Genomic DNA, 19,954 nt, shown 5'->3' with positions numbered 1-19,954 from the left:
GTTGGTAATTAAACAGTAGCATTGTTTTTATTTTTATGTCGTTTGCTCCAGTGAGTTGGTAGTCTTCAGTCATGCATGTTTTTCAAACACATGATGGTGAAACAGCGTGCTGGACGCTAGATGGGCGGGGCCACAGTTTGTAAAGTGACATCACTGCCCCTTCGAAGTGAATTCGGTACTTGATCCCATTGGATGAAAACCGGGAGCTAATGGTCCGATGGGCTTTTGGTGGCTTGATCCTATTTGTTTCTGAATTGCCACGTTAGGATTTGGACAACCTCCTTCACGTTGGTTTTATCTCAAAGTGAATCGCGAGGGTTAAGCAGTGGGTTAAATTACTTTTTTGTACGATACATTTTAAGCAATTTGCACAAGGAACCACACGCCTCCAATATCACCTTGTTGCTGGTGTGAAGTCCCGCATTGTCCGCTTTTCCAGATTGAAGCAGAGGAGTCGAAACCAGGCGCTTTTAAAATCATCTGAAGGTAAATGGATGACATTTTTGAGCATTTTAACTTTGCTTATATTTCAACCTGTTTGCCTGCTTCATATTTTCTGTTCAAATCGTCACTTAATTTGGGACCCCAATCAACCTGGTTTACGTTCTGGATGTTTTCTGGCATGAGGTTTGGTTTCGTTCCGATTTTGCATGTTAGGGTTGGCCTGGGCTTTTACATGATGCGATGCATCGATTTATAAATGCATGGTATGATCTGATCAACGGCCTGTGCTCCGTATGAAACATCGATTCTTTTTTAATACGACTGCATTGAATCACAGCGCGTGAATGGCATCGTAATTAATTAAATGACTCGCGTGGCTGCTGTAGTTACATGTAGCGAACCAATGATCACCATTTTTCTTGTCGATTACAAAATAAACAGTAGCCTATTTTCTGAAGCAAAATATAAATACTTCAATCTGTCTTGTAATGTAAACAATTTGCTGCCTTATGTGGGGTTTAATATAATAGCTATACGACCAGTTTAAAATGTGCAGTGAGAATTAAAAGATTTGATGTTGTGGAATTCAAATCGAGTCGAAACGGACACTTTATAGCATCGCTTCACTTCAATAGCTGTCCTTTGAGTTATTCTGACCCGTCTGGCCTCTCTTTACCAGAATAAACTTCTAAAGCTCGGAGAAATCGATAGTGTAGGTGGACTATCCTGGATCGCCGTCGTTTTATTCTACTAAATGTATAAATGTAAATGAAACTAAATGTTTTATATGGATATGTACTGCTTATCCGAGCTTATCTGGCCACTGCCTCGTTTTGGCTTGACATTATCACTTGAATCGCGTTGATGTCATGCTGTGTTATCACCCTGCCCTTGTAACGCCAGCCTGTAGATAACACCGTCTCTGTGTACATTCTAGAATCAATTCTACAAGTTCATGACCGGCCCGGACATTGAACTGTTTACCATAGAATATTTTTTCATGAGATGTCGTTTTGTGTGTAAACTGTTGGTTCTAAGGTGCATTCACTAATTTATTCTCAATTTAAAGGTTTTCGACAAAGAGATGGGCAGAAAAATATAATTAAAATGATGCACTAACACGAATATTCCAGGAAAAGCTATTTAATTCTAGCAATTCTAATTCACATGGGTGTGGCCATGTTGAAATCACGTGACCAGCTGCGTCATAAAATTAACTAGTTACTATTTTTAGCAATACTATTATGCTCATTTTGTTTATAGTGATTCTTGACAGTACCCAAACTTAAACCTTTAAGTACTTCTAAAGTCATCGTTAGTCCAGATTATGGATCAGCATGTATCAAAACAGTCCAAATCGAATAAGTACAAGTGGTAAAATTTATACATCCAAGAAACTAAGTGTTACTATAAAGTCCAAAACCACTGGTAGGCTATTATAAGGTCGAATAAGAGCCAGCTAAACATACAAATACTTTCTCAGCTCACTTAAATTGCTAGACCTCAAATTCTTTGCAGGGAAATTTTAAATGACTTTGTTGATGTCATATAATGCCTTGCTAAGACCATAATGGTCTATTGTGACCTCCCAGTTGTCTGGAATTCGTCATACACTTTGTAATGCCAGCTGTTGTAATGGTTGTAAAAACCTTGATTGACTTGCCTGATCAGTCCAGAGCTATAACTAATTTGATGCTAGAATGATAGAACAAAGAACACATGAAAACAGGGCCTGCTTGTGCTAAAATGTATGATAGTACCTCTTTGTTTAGATGTGTGCCTGAGCTCGGTCTGGAGTTGAGCAGGGCATCTGCTGTCATTAGTTGTTTTAGCCACACTCCTAAATGAAGGACTCCTGACACTAGCTTTGTCTAACCGGACAACCTCACAAGTCTCTCTTGCTGCTCGTCTAGACTTTGTTTACTTTTAGCAACTAGCGTTATGTAGCTATTGATAGTGCCTTCTATTGCATCTTGTGAGCTAATGATTTCATCATTTATTGAGCCCTCTTGTGCTGGAACCAATTCAGGTTTTGTAATTGTTGTTGTTTTTGGTTTGTTGATCCCTCTCAAGTCTGTGGTCGCTAATTTGCAGACAACTTTGATTCTTTTTCTGCCATTTTCTTACACATCACTCTTTGCGGAGTTATAGTGTGGTCACATAAGCACAATTTCAGTATATTGTCACAGCTGAAATCCAGTCATTTCAATATGAATCCAGTTGGAGAGCGAAAGATTTCTCCAGATAGATTTTGCATTTAGAAAAAAAAGAAAAAGGGATAGTTCCCCCCCAAAATTAAATTTTTAATTTACTCACCTCAAGTTATTCCAAACTTTTCTTCTGTTGAGCTCAAAAGAAGATATTTTGAAGAATGTTGGTAACTGATCAATTGATTTTACTTCTATAGTATGGAAAAATATATATAATTAAAGTCGAGTGTCTACCGTCAGCGGTTTTGTTACCATCATTCTTCAAAATTCTACCTTCATTCAAAATATCATATTTTGCTTTCAACAGAAGACAGTAAGTCCCACAAGTTTGGAATATGTGGAGGGTGAGTAAAAGACGACAGAATTGTCATTTTTGTGTGAACTATCTTTAGAGTATCATTCACTTAATTTGAGTAAAAATTGTGTTTAAGGGTGTTGGTACACATATCTATTGATGTCCTGGCCAATGCAGCATTCACAGATTGTACCATTTAACAGCTTTTGAGCTCCAGCTTAGCTGTGACCTCACAGTGGGGTGTTGGAATTGGACAAGCAGATGCCCAGGAAGAAGTCCCAATTTTCAGTAGCGAAATAAACCATGTTAATCGTCAAATCTGTTTGCTTTTTAATTGAATTTCAAATAGTCTGATAACCTGAATTTAATCATTGATCCGTCCAGTTCACATAAGCCCCTTTCACACTGCACGTCGGACCCGCAATATTCCCGTAACATTGCCTGGTCGCCTTCTGTGTGAAAGCAACCACGTCCCGGAATTGATTACCGAATTGAACCCGGGTCGGGGACCTAGTAACATTGCGGTAATCGATCCGGAACGAGCGCTGTGTGAACAAAAGCCAGATCTAATTCCGTATCGAAGTGATGACGCGCGTTATCCCGCGACTCTTTTACCAGCTGTTTTGAAGGAAGATCAACATTCGCGACGAAAACATATGTGCAAACTGTAATGAAGCAGAGATCAGTTAGTTCCTCACTTTCCGCGCTGACTCAGAGATCGTTCGCTTGCTTCAGTGAAAGTATAACGTGCCAAGCGTTGACGACTCGTACATTACACGTCACGCGCTGATGTCACGTGTCGTTACGGGATCTTCAAGGGCTGTGTGTGGAAGCACGCACATATACCGGGTCATCACTGGCAGTGTGAAAGTGCCAAATCTAGCGACCAGGGAACAATTACAGGAACACGTTACCCCTGTATTTGCCGGAATGGCATTGTGAAAGGGGCTATAATGTGAATTCCAGAGTATCTGGTACTCTTGTTTCCTATGAAATTGCTTACTGAGTTTTTACCATTGGGATAATCTACTTAGCACTTGAGATCACTTTGCATTTGGAAAGAACATTTTGAAATACTACGTTGTTATATTAAATCCTTTCTGGTGGTTTTATGATACCCTAAAACACTGCCACTGACAAAAGATATCTTAACTCTCTGCAAGCTAGTGCTAGATAACTTGGCAGAGAGTTTGTTTGTATCTGTTTTTAGATGGAGCTGATGTCCTGTTTAATTGTCTTGGGCTCCATCCCTATCCATCACAGCGTCCTGCTGCGTGTCCAGTATGCAAACTACAAACAAACCATCATGCCACCGTTTACCATCTGTTCTTTCTCACCTTCTCCCTCTCCAAAACATCTTCTGTAATGCTAATCTTTTTTGTCGATTTATCTTGAGCGTGAGATGGTTGCAGCCTTTGTTTTAGTCCAGTTCCACCCTGGTTTACGTAAGTGAATTTAGGTTTCTTCAAAAGTCCTTTTACACCACTTTTACTTTTACTTTTTCCCTGTGCCATTTTGCTGCCTCTTTTTGACCATATCTCTCGTGTTGTTTTGGCAGCTCCGTTCTGGTCGTGCCCAGCCCCCATCAGCATGGTACACGCCACACAGTGGAGAATGTCCTCTCTGAATCCTTACATTACGCATTGCAAAATAAATCCCTGCTGGGTCATTAAGGCCCATTCACACCCTATTCTCAGACAACATACACAACTCTCTCATCTGGAGTTAATCCTGTTGGAAGAGAGGGAGCAGGGTCGTTGATTTTCTTCCTGTTTATCTGCATGGTTGCTACCGTTTCACACTTTCAGCACTGTCTGACACTTCAGCTTGACCCCCACAAACAATACTGACCCATTATCCTTCACTACACCCATCTAGCAACCATTCACAATGCAAATCAAACTACTAAAGGCCCTGATATTCTTAAGGCAAATTTCTTTTTCGTTCCTCGCTTAAGTGAACAGTTTGAAATGCTTGAGCAGCAGTATACTTTTAGCAAACATCCTGTTGCTGTCCATGCTGCTTGGAGCTTATGTTAGATGAATGAATATATCAATATTAGACCGGCAAAGTAATTGCGCAAAAACTATAAATAGTGTAAATAAAAATAAATAATACACAACACAAATATTTAAAGTGGAAGTGAAGCAGTCAGTCAAGTTCAAGTAAACTGATTTCCACTTAATAAATAAATAAAAATAGTGTGTGTGTGTGTGTGTGTGTGTGTGTGTGTATATAACCGTCGGGGTGGGTTGGGGGGTGTTGGTGGAGCGGCCATGCTAGTTGATCTGCCGTAGAGTCAATTGGTTTTTCTTGGAGATAGCGGGTTAACTCAGTGTCAGCGCGCGCTCTGATCGGTAAAGGGGCAGAGATTTCAGACCTCCGTTTATTAAGGAGATCTGTCACAAAACTCATCATCCGCGCCAACGTTTTTTGAGCAAATTTCAAAGCCGCACCCGCCCGCCATCCGCTGATTGTTTTGCAGTCTATGGACGATGCAATGCTTTGCTGATGCTAGCCGCAAAAAAAGCTATTGTCTGTTCTAGGAAGGATGCAGCAAAGATATTTAATGCTAAAGTATGAGGCATAGGCCTACGCTGAGTTTCATTTACAATGAGATGCGCTCTAGTTCACAGTGCAGTGCAAGTGAACGTGGCGCGCTGGCGCTTCCATGTCACGGTTACCATTGTCTGCTATATTTGCCTTTTTATTTACAAACACTTATTAAAATTAAGATAAAATTTTTACAAACGAAATTCGTTTTTAAGAAAGGTTTTTCTACAAAGCAAAATTTAATGAAGTGGTAAATATCATGTCTGACGATTTACAAAACTTCATTAAGTGGTAAAAATCATGTCTTCCGATACATTGCGCATCTTATGATCCTATCTAAAAAATGAAAATAATTTTTGATAAAAAATGTTTGTAAAAAATATTTTAATGACACGGTTTTGGCGGTTATAGAGTTCTAATGACGGTGTTCAACTATAACCGCCGGTCTCACGGTTATATACGAACCGTCACACCCCCATATATATATATATATATATATATATATATATATATATATATATATATATATATATATATATATATATATATATATATATATATATATATATATATATATATATATATATATATATATATATATATATATAAGAATAAAGCAGTGGTTCCCAAACTGGGGGGCGTAGCAAGGCTGAGGGATAGTTAGGGCCCAATAGTTGAATAAAATGTAATAATTAAAAAGACTGTCTAATTAATTAAAATCATGAAATGTATACATTTTCACATCAATTTATTAAAAGTTTGACAATAATTACATGTTTAGGGTCCTACAAAATGTTTTACTTTTTCACACTATTTATTTTTTTATTGCTACCAAATTCTGTTTTAGCATGTCTAATTATTTGAATGTATAAACAATTTATTAATTTTACTTTTTCTTAAAGTAGCCTTATTACATTTTTTTCCCCCTCAGAAATTCATCGCTTCGCAAATGCATCGCTTCGCCCCGAAATCGTGTGAAGTATTTTTTATGATGGATGGACAAACTGTTTTGGGCTTCAAAATCTCGACTCTCATTCACTGTCATTATAATGCTTGGAAGAGCCAGGACATTTTTTTTATTTAATATAAATCTGATTGTATTCATCTGAAAGAAGAAAGTCATATATACCCAGGATGGCTTGAGGGTAAGTAAACCATTGGTTAATTTTAATTTTTGGTTGAACTAATTAAATTTTCTGTTAATTTACTCATCCTCTGGCCATCCAGTATGTAGGTGACTTTTCTTTTCTTTTTTTTCAGTAGAAAAGTAAAAAATGATTTTAAGACTGTGGTTCTTGGGGATTCATAAAATGCAAATGGCTACCACCACTTTGAGAGTCAAAAAAAAGCACATAAAATAAAAGTGGCTCTTGATGATATATTTAGGTTGTATGAAACGAAATGGTAGGTCTGTGCAAGAAACTGAACTTTGTTTACAACATTATTACCTGTAATCCAGAGCCTCAGGAAAAGAGAAGTCTGAGAAGTCTGGTTATTTTCCATGAACTGGTTCTTATTAAATCACCCAATAATTATTTAAAATGTGTGTTGTAGATGTCTAAAGAATATGAAGTGAATAAACTTAATCAACTCACTTTTTACATAAACCATGAGAAACCATAATAATGTTACAAATAGTATTCAGTTTCTTGCACAGACCAGTCGTTTCGCTTCATAAGACCTTTAGGATCATGGGCTTTAAGTTTGTTTCTTTATGCTTTTTTTTTTATTCTTAAAAATAAGCCACTGACTTGCATTTTATGAATCAAAGGACCACGATTTCATCTAAAGATCTTCTTTAATGGTGACCCGTTGCTTCAGATTGACCAAGATACAAACGGAAACCTCCTGTAGGAACTGCTGTGAATAGAGAATGGTTACAGGATGTGTTGATTTGTACAATATCTGTACAGTAGAATTATCTCTTTGTGGGTGGGTTTGTGTGATAGCAAGTCAAAAAGTTGAGAAATCATGCCCACCACTGGAAATGGTCTTATTAGTTTGTGTATTAAAGAATTTCCCCCTTCCTACAGTAGGAGGAGGCTGCAGTTTTCACTCACAGTTGTGGGTGTATATAATGTTACGAATTCCTATCTCTTGTCCGTTTTAAGGAAATCTGATGTGTTCCTAAACATGCCGAGATGTTACTCAGGGAGAAAGATGGGAATCTGGGTTTTCCAGCACTACACAGCATGTTCTATTTTGTTCTGAACATAACTGATATGCAGACGAAAATCTGTCCCCCCCCTCTTTTTTTTCTTTCTTTTTTCTTCTGCACAATGGATTTAAGCATAGTAAAATGTTTTACAATTCTGTTACAACAGTTTGATAATGCTTTAAGCTACTTCCTATAGTTTAGTACTCTGTTGCACATTTTACTGTTTAAATCCATTTGAGAGATTTCCTTCAACATTAACACTGAAAAGTTTAGGCCTAGATATAACTGGTTGTTGTTGTTTTCTAAATTGGAAGAGTGAAAGTAAAAAGGGAACACCCACACAGACTGATGCCCTTGCAAATTTCAGAGGTAACTTGAGAAGCTGATTAATATAAGCACAGACTTGATTTCAGAAAGATGTTTTGAATGAGATTTATTCAAAATACTTTTTGAAATAATTTGGCATTATATATAATTTACATATTTTCTTGTACAGTCTAAAACCTTAAAGAGACAAAAAGTGACTAAAGACATGCTACAAAAAGCAATGCAAGCTTTGGACATTTGTTTAAATATTGCATAATAATTATCCTTAAACTATAGCTTTATGCACAATACAGCATTTTAGTCTTTGGTGTGAGTGGAGTTAATGCTGGAGGAATAATTGACTGAAATGAGGAAGAAATAAGAGAGGCAATAGGAAGGCTCTGTTGTTGCGCTCTTTCAATGTTTTCATGTGTTGATTCTTGGGGAGAATGTGTGCCAGTAGTAGAGTTGTGAGAACACTGCCTTGTATGGGCAGATTGCATGTGGAGTATGTGCCCGTGTCATTTCTGACCATTTTAATACCTCTCTGGCGAAGGGTGCTTTGGTATTCCATCTCTCATCTTACCCTTTCCTAAGTATTGTTCTGTTATTGTCAGGTTAAATGGATAGTTCACAGTTTATCTGCTTACCCCAGGGCATCCAGTGGCACTTTTCCATTAACAGTACTGACTCGCCTCACCTCACCTTGGCTCGGCTCGCTTTTCGCATTGTTTTCCATTGCAGATAGTACCTCCACAGTAGTACCTGGTCATCATAGCGACGCCGCAGGAAACTGCCGTGACGTAATATTCTATGTGAAACACACCCGCTACCCACATACAGACAATGGAGGAAATCGAGTGTATGAATGAAACCAAACCTTGTTTGACCATGGCGTATTCTTCCGAGTTGCCATAATAGTAATGGGTATATCATGCAATCTCTGGCCAAACTATTTAAAAATGGTGGGGTTATTCAAGATACTCTGTCTGGCGCGTGCAATGATGACAGTGAATGGTGACAATTCTCTCTGACTAATCAGCAGTCAGCTCAGAACCTCGCCAGAGGTGATATGAAAAAAAGTACCTGGAAGCAGTTAAAGGTACAACTTTTACACAGTTGAAAACCAAACAAAGTCAAGTCGAGGTGAGGCGAGCTGGTACTGTGTAGTGGGAAAGCGCCACAAGATGTAGGTGACTTTGTTTCTTGAGTAGAACACAAAGATTTTAACTGAAACCGTTGCAGTCGGTCAGTCATATAATGGAAGTAAATGGGGAATCAAGGCTTTGAGAGTAAAAAAAAAAACACAAACAAAACCATATTAAACCCTGCGGCTCATGATGATACATTGTTGTGTAAAGACAAGAAAAGATCAGTCTCTGCAAGAAACTGAACAGTATATATATATATATATATATATATATATATATATATATATATATATATATATATATATATATATATATATATATATAATTTACCTCTGATTCACTGCAATGTCCAAACTGTCCTGAGCACATTCACAGTTGTCGTGTGACGTGTCTTCTTAGTGATGTCCGGTTGGTGAATGAATCGTTCGATTTAACCAGTTCAACAAATCGAACTGAATCGTTTGAAACGGTTCGCGTCTCCAATAAACAATCCACAAATGACTTTAAGATGTTAACGCTTTTTAACATGGCTAACACTCCCATTAGCTTCCACTTATTTGACTGACAGACTACAATGGTTGGAGTAAAAAAAATTTGTTTGTGTTCTACTGAAGAAACGAAGTAACCTACATCTTGGATGCCCTGGGGGTAAGCAGATAAACACCAAATTTAAATTTTTTGATGAATTATCCCTTAGTTATCCTAAACCTAAAGTTACAGATAACTTTCATGGAAAATAAGTTATAGCCAAACGGTTAGAATAAGGGGATATTTGTTAAACGAAGGCCCGCCACTAGGTCTTATTACAAGAATGCAGGATGTGGCCAACTACAGCTGCATGGAAATAGCTGCATGTCTGTCTGTGACAGCTGGTTATGGCTCGGGCCTGAGGAACTAGGCAGGAATTCGGGTTTGCAAAGCCTCTTTATTTGTTCCTTTGTAGTTATTTCAGTTTCTTTCACGTGTTTTCTAGAAATTGAACTTAGAATGTGGCATTTGCTTCATGCATGTGTGTGTGATGCTAGCTGTAACTTGCAGATGTTTTCTGAAGTGGGAAGCCATCACAACGCAGTACATCAAGCTACTACAATAAGTGAAAAATGACAGACACACTCAGGCGTACCCATGTGGAAAGCAGCTTTATAAAGGTATTATTTTAGATTTGATTAAATGCAGGGGTTAGGAAAGCACACGTGTTTTAAAATGTCCTCATGGAACCTTAATCCTCGGTCTATACATGCATGTACATTTCCTAATCCAAACAGATGATGGTTTAAGATATTGGACAAGATGTGGTTGAGATTTAATGACAGTTAACTGATGGTGGAGAGGCAGAAAGGTTTCCTACTTTTTATTGAAGACCTGAAAATATCAGGACATTTTCAAATTGTGTTGAAGTCATAGATATTTTTATAGTGAATATACAGTTTCTATAGTTATGCTCTGCTATACAATTTCATATTATAGTGAATATAAATTTTTTTGCTCTGCTGTACAATTTCATATAAGCTATTGCTTGCTTAAGCCATGGTAAATTCTGATCTGTGAGCAAATTGTATCGTTGAGTCAGTTCATTTAATTTCAATAAATTAAAAAAGGCCTTGGGAAAAATAATGGAAATTTGTTGGTAGAAAAGTGTTGTTTGCACTCTATAAAATAAAGATTCTTTATTGACATCGGCTGTTCAATAAAGAATCTTTCCATTCCATGACAGGTTACTAATAGTAGATTAAGGTTCTTTAGTTTAATCACATTAAAAACTAAATGTTTCTTTAATGGCATCACTCTAAACCCTCCTTTAGGAACCTCTGTTTTTAAGTGTGTGGACAGTTTTGGTTTGAATGCTAAAACAGGTTTTTCATGAGCACCTGAATGTCCTAGTGGTTTTGCTGTTAGTTTTCCCTGAAAGAGGCGTTTTATTTTTTGAAGTGTAGTGTTAAATGAAGATGTGTGTGATTGTATTCTTCAGTGCTTTATTTTTTTTTTATTAAGCTGCTTGTATTTTCCGCTCACAACTGCTTCCAGTCAAACAGGACCCACACACAGACACACACAATAACCCACCCCATACACACAATTCTTATTGTATGTCTTATTCTACCTTACCCTCCCCTTATTGTTTTGTTAGTTTTTCCCTTATACTTATCTCTCTTTTCCTGGTTCTCTTTTATGCGTATCAGGTTTGTAGATGAAAACTGAAACTACAAATAAGACACTTTTTTTTTCATTGCTTAAAAGAAAATAAATGTTAACTGAAATAAAATACAAAAAAGTTCTTACTGAAACTTTTCTGATTAAGCTGGATCCTCTTTTTTTGTTTTTTCCCCCTATATGTCCCCTTGTTGTTCTGCACATCACCATGGAGACGCATCAGCAGGGCTGCTGGGTAATTTTTGTCCTGTTGTGGGCAGAGTGATGACATTCCAATTCATCATCTTGCCCTGTAGGGTGACAAGGTTTCTAGAATGCGTGTCATGCATCCTCTTTGTTTTCTGCCTTCTGAGAGACATTTCTGAAGGGGTTTCAATATTTTTATTCAGAGTTTCGTTGTTTAATTTTCCTGTTCTTGATTCTGTCAAACATACTTGAGTCCACTCATTTCCTGGATGGCCACAGTAAAATTAGATTTCTCAGCATGCCTTGATATTGTTACTTCATCCCACGATTTCCCCCTTTCTCTGTCTATTTGCTCTCTGCTTTGGTTGCTTGGGCTTGTTGTAGAGCCAGAACAATAGCTCAGCTGCTAGGGCCATCTGTGTGCCTGCAGTCAGGGAACAGATCTGATGCAGAGGAGGAGGGGGGTTGTGGTTATGGAGAACTGTTTAAGGGGGAAGAGAACGATATGAGGATTCAGAATAAAGGAGTTTGGAGGAAGGACTGGGGTGAATGGGTTCATAGCCACCCCCCACCACCACATTGACGCTTTATCCTCCTTTCTTCAAATCCCATGCCACAATCTTTGCTGACGAGCTTTTGCGTCAGTCTCTGATGCAAAAAAAATGGCTTTTATAGTGCAGTCCTCCAGTGATATGGTTATATTGAAATTATTTTATTTTAGAATTCTGCCAAATGTCAATTTGGGTTTATTTAATGAGACCGAGTGGTGGATTAGAATCTGTGTTATGTGAAAGCTGTATATTGGGACATGGGTGATTCTTTTCTAATGATACCATGTCTGTTTACATTTGACATGCATAGGAAATGACTAGTTTTTATGAACCGGTAGATGAACTCCAGATAATGGCATCATATTTCTGTAGAGCAGGTGGTGGTGACTGTTCTGTGTAAATGATCCACACAAATAAATCCTCTTAATATTTTGATTTTTATGGAGCCTAGTGTTCATTTCAGACTAATATCTTGGAGACTTACACAAAATACTAACAAAAACACTTTTCTGCAGCACTCAGTGTTAGTGTAAAAAAAACATTTTCTTTACAGAACAAAAAAATAAAAATGCTAAAGTAAAAAAAAAAACTGTTAATCGGTTAACTGAAAAGTTACAGCCTATATGGTGAAAAACAAAATGGTTTAATGTGGTATTCTATGTAATGCCACTAAATAAAAAATATATGATTTTAGAATTAAAAACTATGAATTACTGTGTAATTTTTTTTTTAGGGCTGCAAGGTTAATTGAAATTAAATTGCACTCGCGATTAGGCAAAAGCTGCGATTGTCATGCACATTTTGCCAGGGAAGCACAGTTCTGTGATCAGCAGTAAATCTCCATCTGAAGGCCAGAGAATGCTCTAGCATGGAAACTGCAGAAGAACTGTCTACGCCTCGCAGAATAAACCCAGGATATCCTAATAGGTTAGCGGTTGCTGAATAAAACAAGATTTAACTGTTTTCATTAATTCAATAATATAAATAATGCAATGCTAATTGAGCCATTATCACTGCTTAGAATACTATAAAATGTTGCGTGCCTTATTCTGTGTATGAAACCACATCATCTCACTGAAGGATTTTTGAATCTGAAAACTGTGTTTGTTTAAACCAAGCGTGAACTTGCCTGTGTAAAAACTGAAACTAGCTATGTGCAACAGGCCTCTCAACTTGATATTTTTGGATTTTTGTTATTTCATTTCCTGTTTTTCCAAGTTGCCCTTCACAGGAATGGTTCCCTTTTAAAAAAATGCTTCTTCCTTTTACAATTAATTTTTTACTTTTAAACTCTTTCAGTTACATGGTTACTTAAAATTAGTTCATTCTGTTACATACAGCACAAGCATTTCTGACAAACTGACTGTATTTGTCTTTATATAAGGAGTTACTGGTGAACTCCAACTTAGTAAAAATAAAGTTGCTAAAATAGTCACTGCAAATAGCTTTCAGTTGTCTTTCCTGTTTTCTTGCAGGGCAGTTATTGAGTTGAATCCAGCACTGAATCCAGCGAGCTTATCCAGCAGCAACAGATCATTGGGTAATATTGGCAATGAAACCTGATGGGGTGGCCATAGCACCATCTGAACCAATGGAAGCCGATGGAACAGAACCTATAATCGAACTAAACGAGAATGATGGGGCATCTCAAAATCGCACTACACCATCACCCCCACAACCTGATGCTCCCCAAAATGAGCAAACCGCTCCTCCAACTGTAAAGGAAGCTTCTGAGAAAGCAGTAGATGCTAAAAGCAAATGCAAAGGGCCAGTCAAAGGCAAGATTGCTGCAGGTCCAGCTATGACTGGACCTGGTACACGACCCAAAGCAACCCAAAGCCGTGTGGCTAATGGCCTCACAAAGACTGCATCGAGTACCACAACAAAGAAACCCATTCCAGTTAGCACTGCTGCAGCAGACCAGAAGAAACCCACCACTAACGTTGGACCTTCTGGTCCTAGTAAGAAACCCGTTGGTTCTTCTACTGCCATTGCAACTTCAAGGGCCCAACTTAAAGCAGCAACTGTTGGAACTAGCAGATCAACGACAGCTGGCATAGCCAGCACAGCCACCAGCCTGAGTAAGAGACCTGCCACAGCTGCCACTAGTGCTTCAACCAAACCCAAAACCACAGGTAAGATGGCCTGGCATGTATGGGTCTGCTAGTTCACTTATAGAGTTCTGGTACTTCTGATACTGGATTTGGGCATGTACCAATAACTAAGCATCATTAGAAAATGTTCCATTATTCTCATGTGCCAGATACAACACAAACCTTTGTGTAAGATACATGATTTTGCATTACATTTTACCACTATTTTTCTATTTTTGAGCAATCCCAGTCACTTTGGAACATGCTTTATTTCAATTTCATTTCCTCAGCTCCTGCTCCAAGGCAAGCTGCTGCCAAACCCAGCATTTCAGCCAAAGCCAAAACCACTGCGGCTCCCAAAACTAACAGGTAAAGCGGCTTTTAGAGATTTAGATGGTAGTTTGAGCTTGGATATTTGACAATTTGAATGGAAAATTGGAATGCTGGGAAGTACACGATTGCACAACGTTTGACTTTGTTAATGCAACTTTCTGGGAATGTTAATTGGTATCTTTACTGGAGTTAAATGTCTTTTTATGATCCAAGTTGGTTACATTACCAATTATGTCTTTGTAGTTTTTTGTTTGTTCTTTTCATATATTTAAAATTAGATTTTAGTAATTTGATTCTGTTTTCTTGATCAGTTTTATATCTTTCCCCTTCTCCTTACAATGTTATTGTAAGAACCTTATTTATTCTTTGTTTATGAAAAAAAAATTTGATGGTAAAGTTGGTAAAATGCTGTGGTAAGTTAAATAACATTTTTAAATGAATCATTAAATCTTCTTGATGCTGAGCCTTAAAGAAAATAAAAAATTAATTTAACAAGCTGATTACTGTCGTACTCAAGCTCTTCAGTTTTATTTTAAATGCAGTCAGTCAATGTGGATATTACTGGTCTTATCTGATTATTAAGGTTTAATTATGTGCTTAATTCTATGTATTTACGTGGTAATGTCAGTTTACAAGACTGTTTAGACTCCCTTTTGTTGGAATGTCTGTAACCTAAAGAACAATGGGTAATGAATAGTGTGGATGAATATGAGCACTCATTTGATCTGTCTGTGTTATATATTCTCAATGTAGCTGCAAATGAAATGTTTGCACTGCAGAAAAACAATAATACTCCCACTGTGGGAAATGTAAACTAGCTCCATCAAAGTTATGATTATGATACAGTGTATGTGTGCTGGCTAGATGTTTTAGGCATTTCTAGGAGAAGACTTTCTGCCAGTTTTTGAATAACATTGTAAGGGAAAAGAGGGTTATTGGGTAGGGTTCTTTGTCTGCAACTCTTACTACACCAACCATCTTGCTCACTCAGTTTGTAGTTTCATGGGACTTGGATTCTGTGCTTATCAAATCAAAATAGTTTTTTGTTGTTTTTTTTCTCTGTTGCAAAGTAGTCATCAACCATTTTAATTTCCTTTGAACCAAGCTGCTGGTTAGTCTATCACCATATGTTTTCCTTTTTACTTCGATTCTAAATGACTGGTAAACCAGATGGCATCTGCTACATTACACCACAAGAAAATGAATGAGCTTATACATTTTGAAATGGTGCTAATGATGTCGAAAAAAAGTAAAAAAATAAATAATTGTTGGTGTTCTTTCCATTTGTGTAAAATGAAGATTGCTCCTGTAGGAATGTTTTTGACCTCTTTTATATTGCCATTTTAAACTTCTCAACCCATAATTTTGTTGTTTAGGAGCTGAAAAAAATAGATACAATAATGGTCCGCAATCTTCTAGTCTGTTAGCCTTGTCTTCATCAAAGTCATAGCCATGGCAATATATTTAGGGCCCGAGCACCGAGGTGCGAGGACCCTCTTGTATCTGCTTTGTTTTTTATTATTAGGGCTCAAGCCCAAAGGGCGAGAGGCCTATTGTTTTCCTTAGGATTATTTTTTATTATTATTATTATTATTATTATTATTATTATTTTTTTCCAACGTCTCGGGGGCTTTTGGGGCCCTTAACGTGCTTAAAAAGTCTTGAAAATTGGCACACAGATTGGAACCTGCGGCCATTAGGGCCGGGCAGAGACTGATACATGGGCGTGGCACAGGGGCTCTACAGCGCCCCCTGGAATATGGAGGACCATATATCATACATTCTTGCTCGTAGACGTATGAAACTCGGTACACATATAAATCTCATCAATCCAAACAACTTTTGTATTGCATATCATAGGCTCCGCCCAACAGGAAGTTGGCTATTTAGGGTTTAGTATTCAAATTTTTTGTCAAAGTTGTGGGGGCTTTTAGGGTCCTTAACATACTCAAAAACTCTTGAAAATTTGCGCACACTTTGGAATTGGTGGCCTTTAGGAGCCTGCAGAGGCTGGGACCCGGGCGTGGCACAGGGGCTCTACGGCGCCCCCTGGAACACAGTCAGAAATGTTGATGTATAGCTCACACATACTTGCACATATTCTTATGAAACTCAGTACACATATAGATCTCATCGTGCCGAACAACTTTCGTATTGCATGTCATAGGCTCCACCCAACAGGAAGTCAGCTATTTAGAGTTATGTAAAAAGCGCATGCTCTGGAATTTGAAATACTTGTCATAGGTTTTTTTCTCGATTGCCGCCAAACTCTGTCAACATGATCTCAAGACACTGGGGATGAAAAATTGCCAGGGGATTTTTGATATCTCAAACGGTTTGCTCGTGGCGAGGCGTTGAAATTATGGCGAGAAATGAGAAACAGGAAGTGTCTAATACCGTCCACATACATTTCCTGATTTTAATCAAACTTTATCAGATTATTCGTTGTATGATGTCGATCGCATATATGTGACTATTAGGAGTCAAAGTTATAGCGCCACCAACTGGCAGAAGGAAGTGTGTCATTTTCAAAATGATTTGAATTCAGCATCTTATTATTACTCGATTTGCTTCAAACTTCATCAGAATAATGTTAAAACACAGCCGATATAAATCTGCAAGGGGGATATTGATATCTAAAAAATTGTTGGCGTGGCAACATGTCAAACTGGAATACTTCTCAGGTGATTTTGAGGCAAATAACATACTTAGAATTTCACAAAACTCTGAACACACATCAGTATTTCTGATAGGAACTTAAATTGTGAATGGATTTTGGATAGCTTGAATGATTTTGCAGTGGTGATTTTTTTAAATGACCTTTCAAAGGGAATCATTATTGTATTTTTAAATTGCAGCTTCCAAACACGTCAAAGAATTTTTTCATACAGATGAAAAAGTCATTCTGAGGAAATATGCATAGTTTCACGACTTTACAACACTGTATGGATAACAGAAAACTAAAAAACTGTCAGACATCTCATCTCACTCTGTCCCTCAGTTTGAGTATATGTGCTTCAGACTTCCATTGTCTGAGAGAAATTGCGCCCCTACAGGTGCAATTACCGGACTTTTACTTTCACTTTTAAATCGGTTAAAAATACAAACAAATACTTAGATTTAATTCACACTGACAAGCTAAACCAACATATCTGATTATTACCGGTTCAGGGCTCATGGATAAATTATTTCTGGCCAGAGATACGTGAGAAATAGGAGAGATGAATCACCGCTGTGACCACGAGCGTCTGGAGTAAAGAGCTCAGAAAAAAACGAATTTATTCCTGTTTTAAAGCTTTTACAAATAAATTATTACAGCGATATCACACAATCAACCAATTAGAACACACCAAGAGCTAAATTAAGATGTTTTTGAACTGTTTGTGTGAAAATGAAATATTTGTGTCTGCCTATCTGAAATCACCGCCTCCGATCAGCGCGTACAGTGTCGAGCTCAAAACAAACGAATTTATTCTTGTTTAAGAGCTTTTTTAAATAAAATATTACCACAAATGCACACAATAAACCCATTGTAACACTACAAGAGCTAAATGCAGGTGTTTGTGACCTGTTTAAGTGTGCAAGACTATTTGAAAGCGCGACTGGCAGAATAACATATATCTCTTGAGCTGCAGGATTCTGGCTTTCGTCGTACGAACGAACACATAACGGACAAGATTATTTCAAAACACATAATAGCTTGGCGAATATAAACGAAAACAGCCACGTGAACATAAACTGTTGAGAAATAAATCTGAAGTGGATCTACTGGATTTGAATATTAAAGTGACAACATTTACCACTTGCTTCTGTCTTCAATTGTAATCTATATAAAAAAGGAAACTCATTCTTGGCTGCTTTTTTAATGTGTGCGTATTTATTTATTTACCTTTTTATACATTTTGTATAATTTCATAGTTTGTGTATTACAATAAAAACAAAATCTCATGGATGTAACAGTACATCTGTTCAGCTCACAGATCAATACTAAGCTGTAATGCAAGCAGAACTTTCACAAATGCTTATGAGTCATTTAAGGATTTGATAACACTGTAAAATAATGTCTAATTTGTTAACATTAGCAAATGCATTGATAACACTTTATAATAACTGCACTCATTAGTAAATAGTCAGTTCATGCTTTATAAAGCCTTGTCCCAATATTAATAGTCAGTAGTAAGCAGTTTATAAATACAGCTATAAATAGCTTGTCCTTGGTTTATAAGCACATTTATTAAAAAGGAGAGTAAGTTATCTTCCTATGAAAAATAAAAGATAAAAATAAACAAACAACAACACAGATTGATACAGAACTCAGAAATTTTATTGTGGATTTATGATAAAATCAGCCTGTAAATGAATTCATACTCCTCCTCATACTACTCCATACTCCTTTTTCAACATGATGCCAATATACTGAGATGTTAAATTGTGAATGGGGTTAGGATAGCTTAAATGGTGTTGCCATAGAGATTTATTAAAGTAACATAAAAAAACACAATAGTTATTTTACTATATCTTTACAAATTTTCATTCTAACTCTTCATAATTTTTTATATAAGTAGAAGTCCTCATTTGAAGGAAGCACAGTAAGTTTCATAGCTTTATTTTTTTCAAGAGCCAGCATAAAATTAAAACTATCATAACTTATAAATCAAGCTTGCAATTCTTAGTACCTATAATGGCCACCAGAGGGAGCTATAGGATTACTTTTAAATAATTATTGTAGAAACTAGTATGATTTAAATCATTTATAGAAATCTTTCAAATAAAATAATATGTATTTTAGGAATTTTACTGATAAAATGACCCTCACTTAATTAGAATAACAAGCTGAAGTATTGTGAACTGTATATTAAGAATAATTCTTTATAGGCTTTATGGACAGATACGTTTTGAGTGACTCTTGAAGGTTCAGCATCACATCCTCTTTTACCACTGTTTAAAGAATTAATCTTACAGAACAGGTGTGAATGAATTTTGGATAGCTTGAATGGTTTTGTCGTGGTGATTTTTTGAAATAATAGTAAAAAAGGAACCAGTAAATGTCTTTTTATTTTTTTAAAGTGCAGCTTCTAAACACTTCAAAAAAAAAAAATGTACACATAGAAGACAATTCATTCTGAGGCATATTTCCTCAGAATGACTGGTCTCATGACAATAGTTTCATGACTATACAACACTATATGGATGATATAAAATTAAAAAACTATCATACATCTGATGTCACTCAGTCCCACTGTCACTGTGGGTAGTGTGTGTGTGTGTGTGTGTGTGTGTGTGTGTGTTAAGTGAATTAGGTGTGAAACTATCAGAGAGCATTTAGTCTCCAGCGCCAACATTTTACAGAACTGCCACTTTCCTGGAGTCTCCAGAATTACTCGGTGTCAGGCTCTGAGAGTTAAGATTCCAAAAAATGATTTAATTAGAATACCATGAAGTATTGTGAAATACTATATATTAAGACTTTATATATAGGCTTTATGAACAGATTAGAGTGACTCGTGAAGGACCAGCAGCACC

At 36.9% G+C, this 19,954-nt stretch overlaps 1 protein-coding gene across 2 annotated transcripts in view; it reads left to right on the top strand.

The window, feature by feature from the left end:
- The first annotated feature begins 175 nt into the window (after positions 1 to 175).
- LOC128018796 (protein piccolo) overlaps positions 176 to 19,954 on the top strand; it is a 34,611-nt gene continuing 14,832 nt past the window's right edge. The window contains exons 1-4 of one of the 2 annotated variants that reach the window (XM_052604569.1): positions 176 to 486; positions 6,434 to 6,647; positions 13,481 to 14,140; positions 14,389 to 14,467. In XM_052604569.1, coding sequence (XP_052460529.1) covers positions 13,558 to 14,140; positions 14,389 to 14,467 — 662 coding nt within the window. In that variant the 5' untranslated portion in view covers positions 176 to 486; positions 6,434 to 6,647; positions 13,481 to 13,557. The remainder of the gene's footprint in view (positions 487 to 6,433; positions 6,648 to 13,480; positions 14,141 to 14,388; positions 14,468 to 19,954) is intronic. The other variant, XM_052604559.1, reaches the window with a different exon arrangement.

The sequence above is a fragment of the Carassius gibelio genome, chromosome A1, assembly GCF_023724105.1.
Source record: "Carassius gibelio isolate Cgi1373 ecotype wild population from Czech Republic chromosome A1, carGib1.2-hapl.c, whole genome shotgun sequence".
Taxonomy (NCBI): domain Eukaryota; kingdom Metazoa; phylum Chordata; class Actinopteri; order Cypriniformes; family Cyprinidae; genus Carassius; species Carassius gibelio.
The sequence above is the reverse complement of the archived record's forward strand: the minus strand, read 5'-3'. Positions and strand labels throughout refer to the sequence as shown.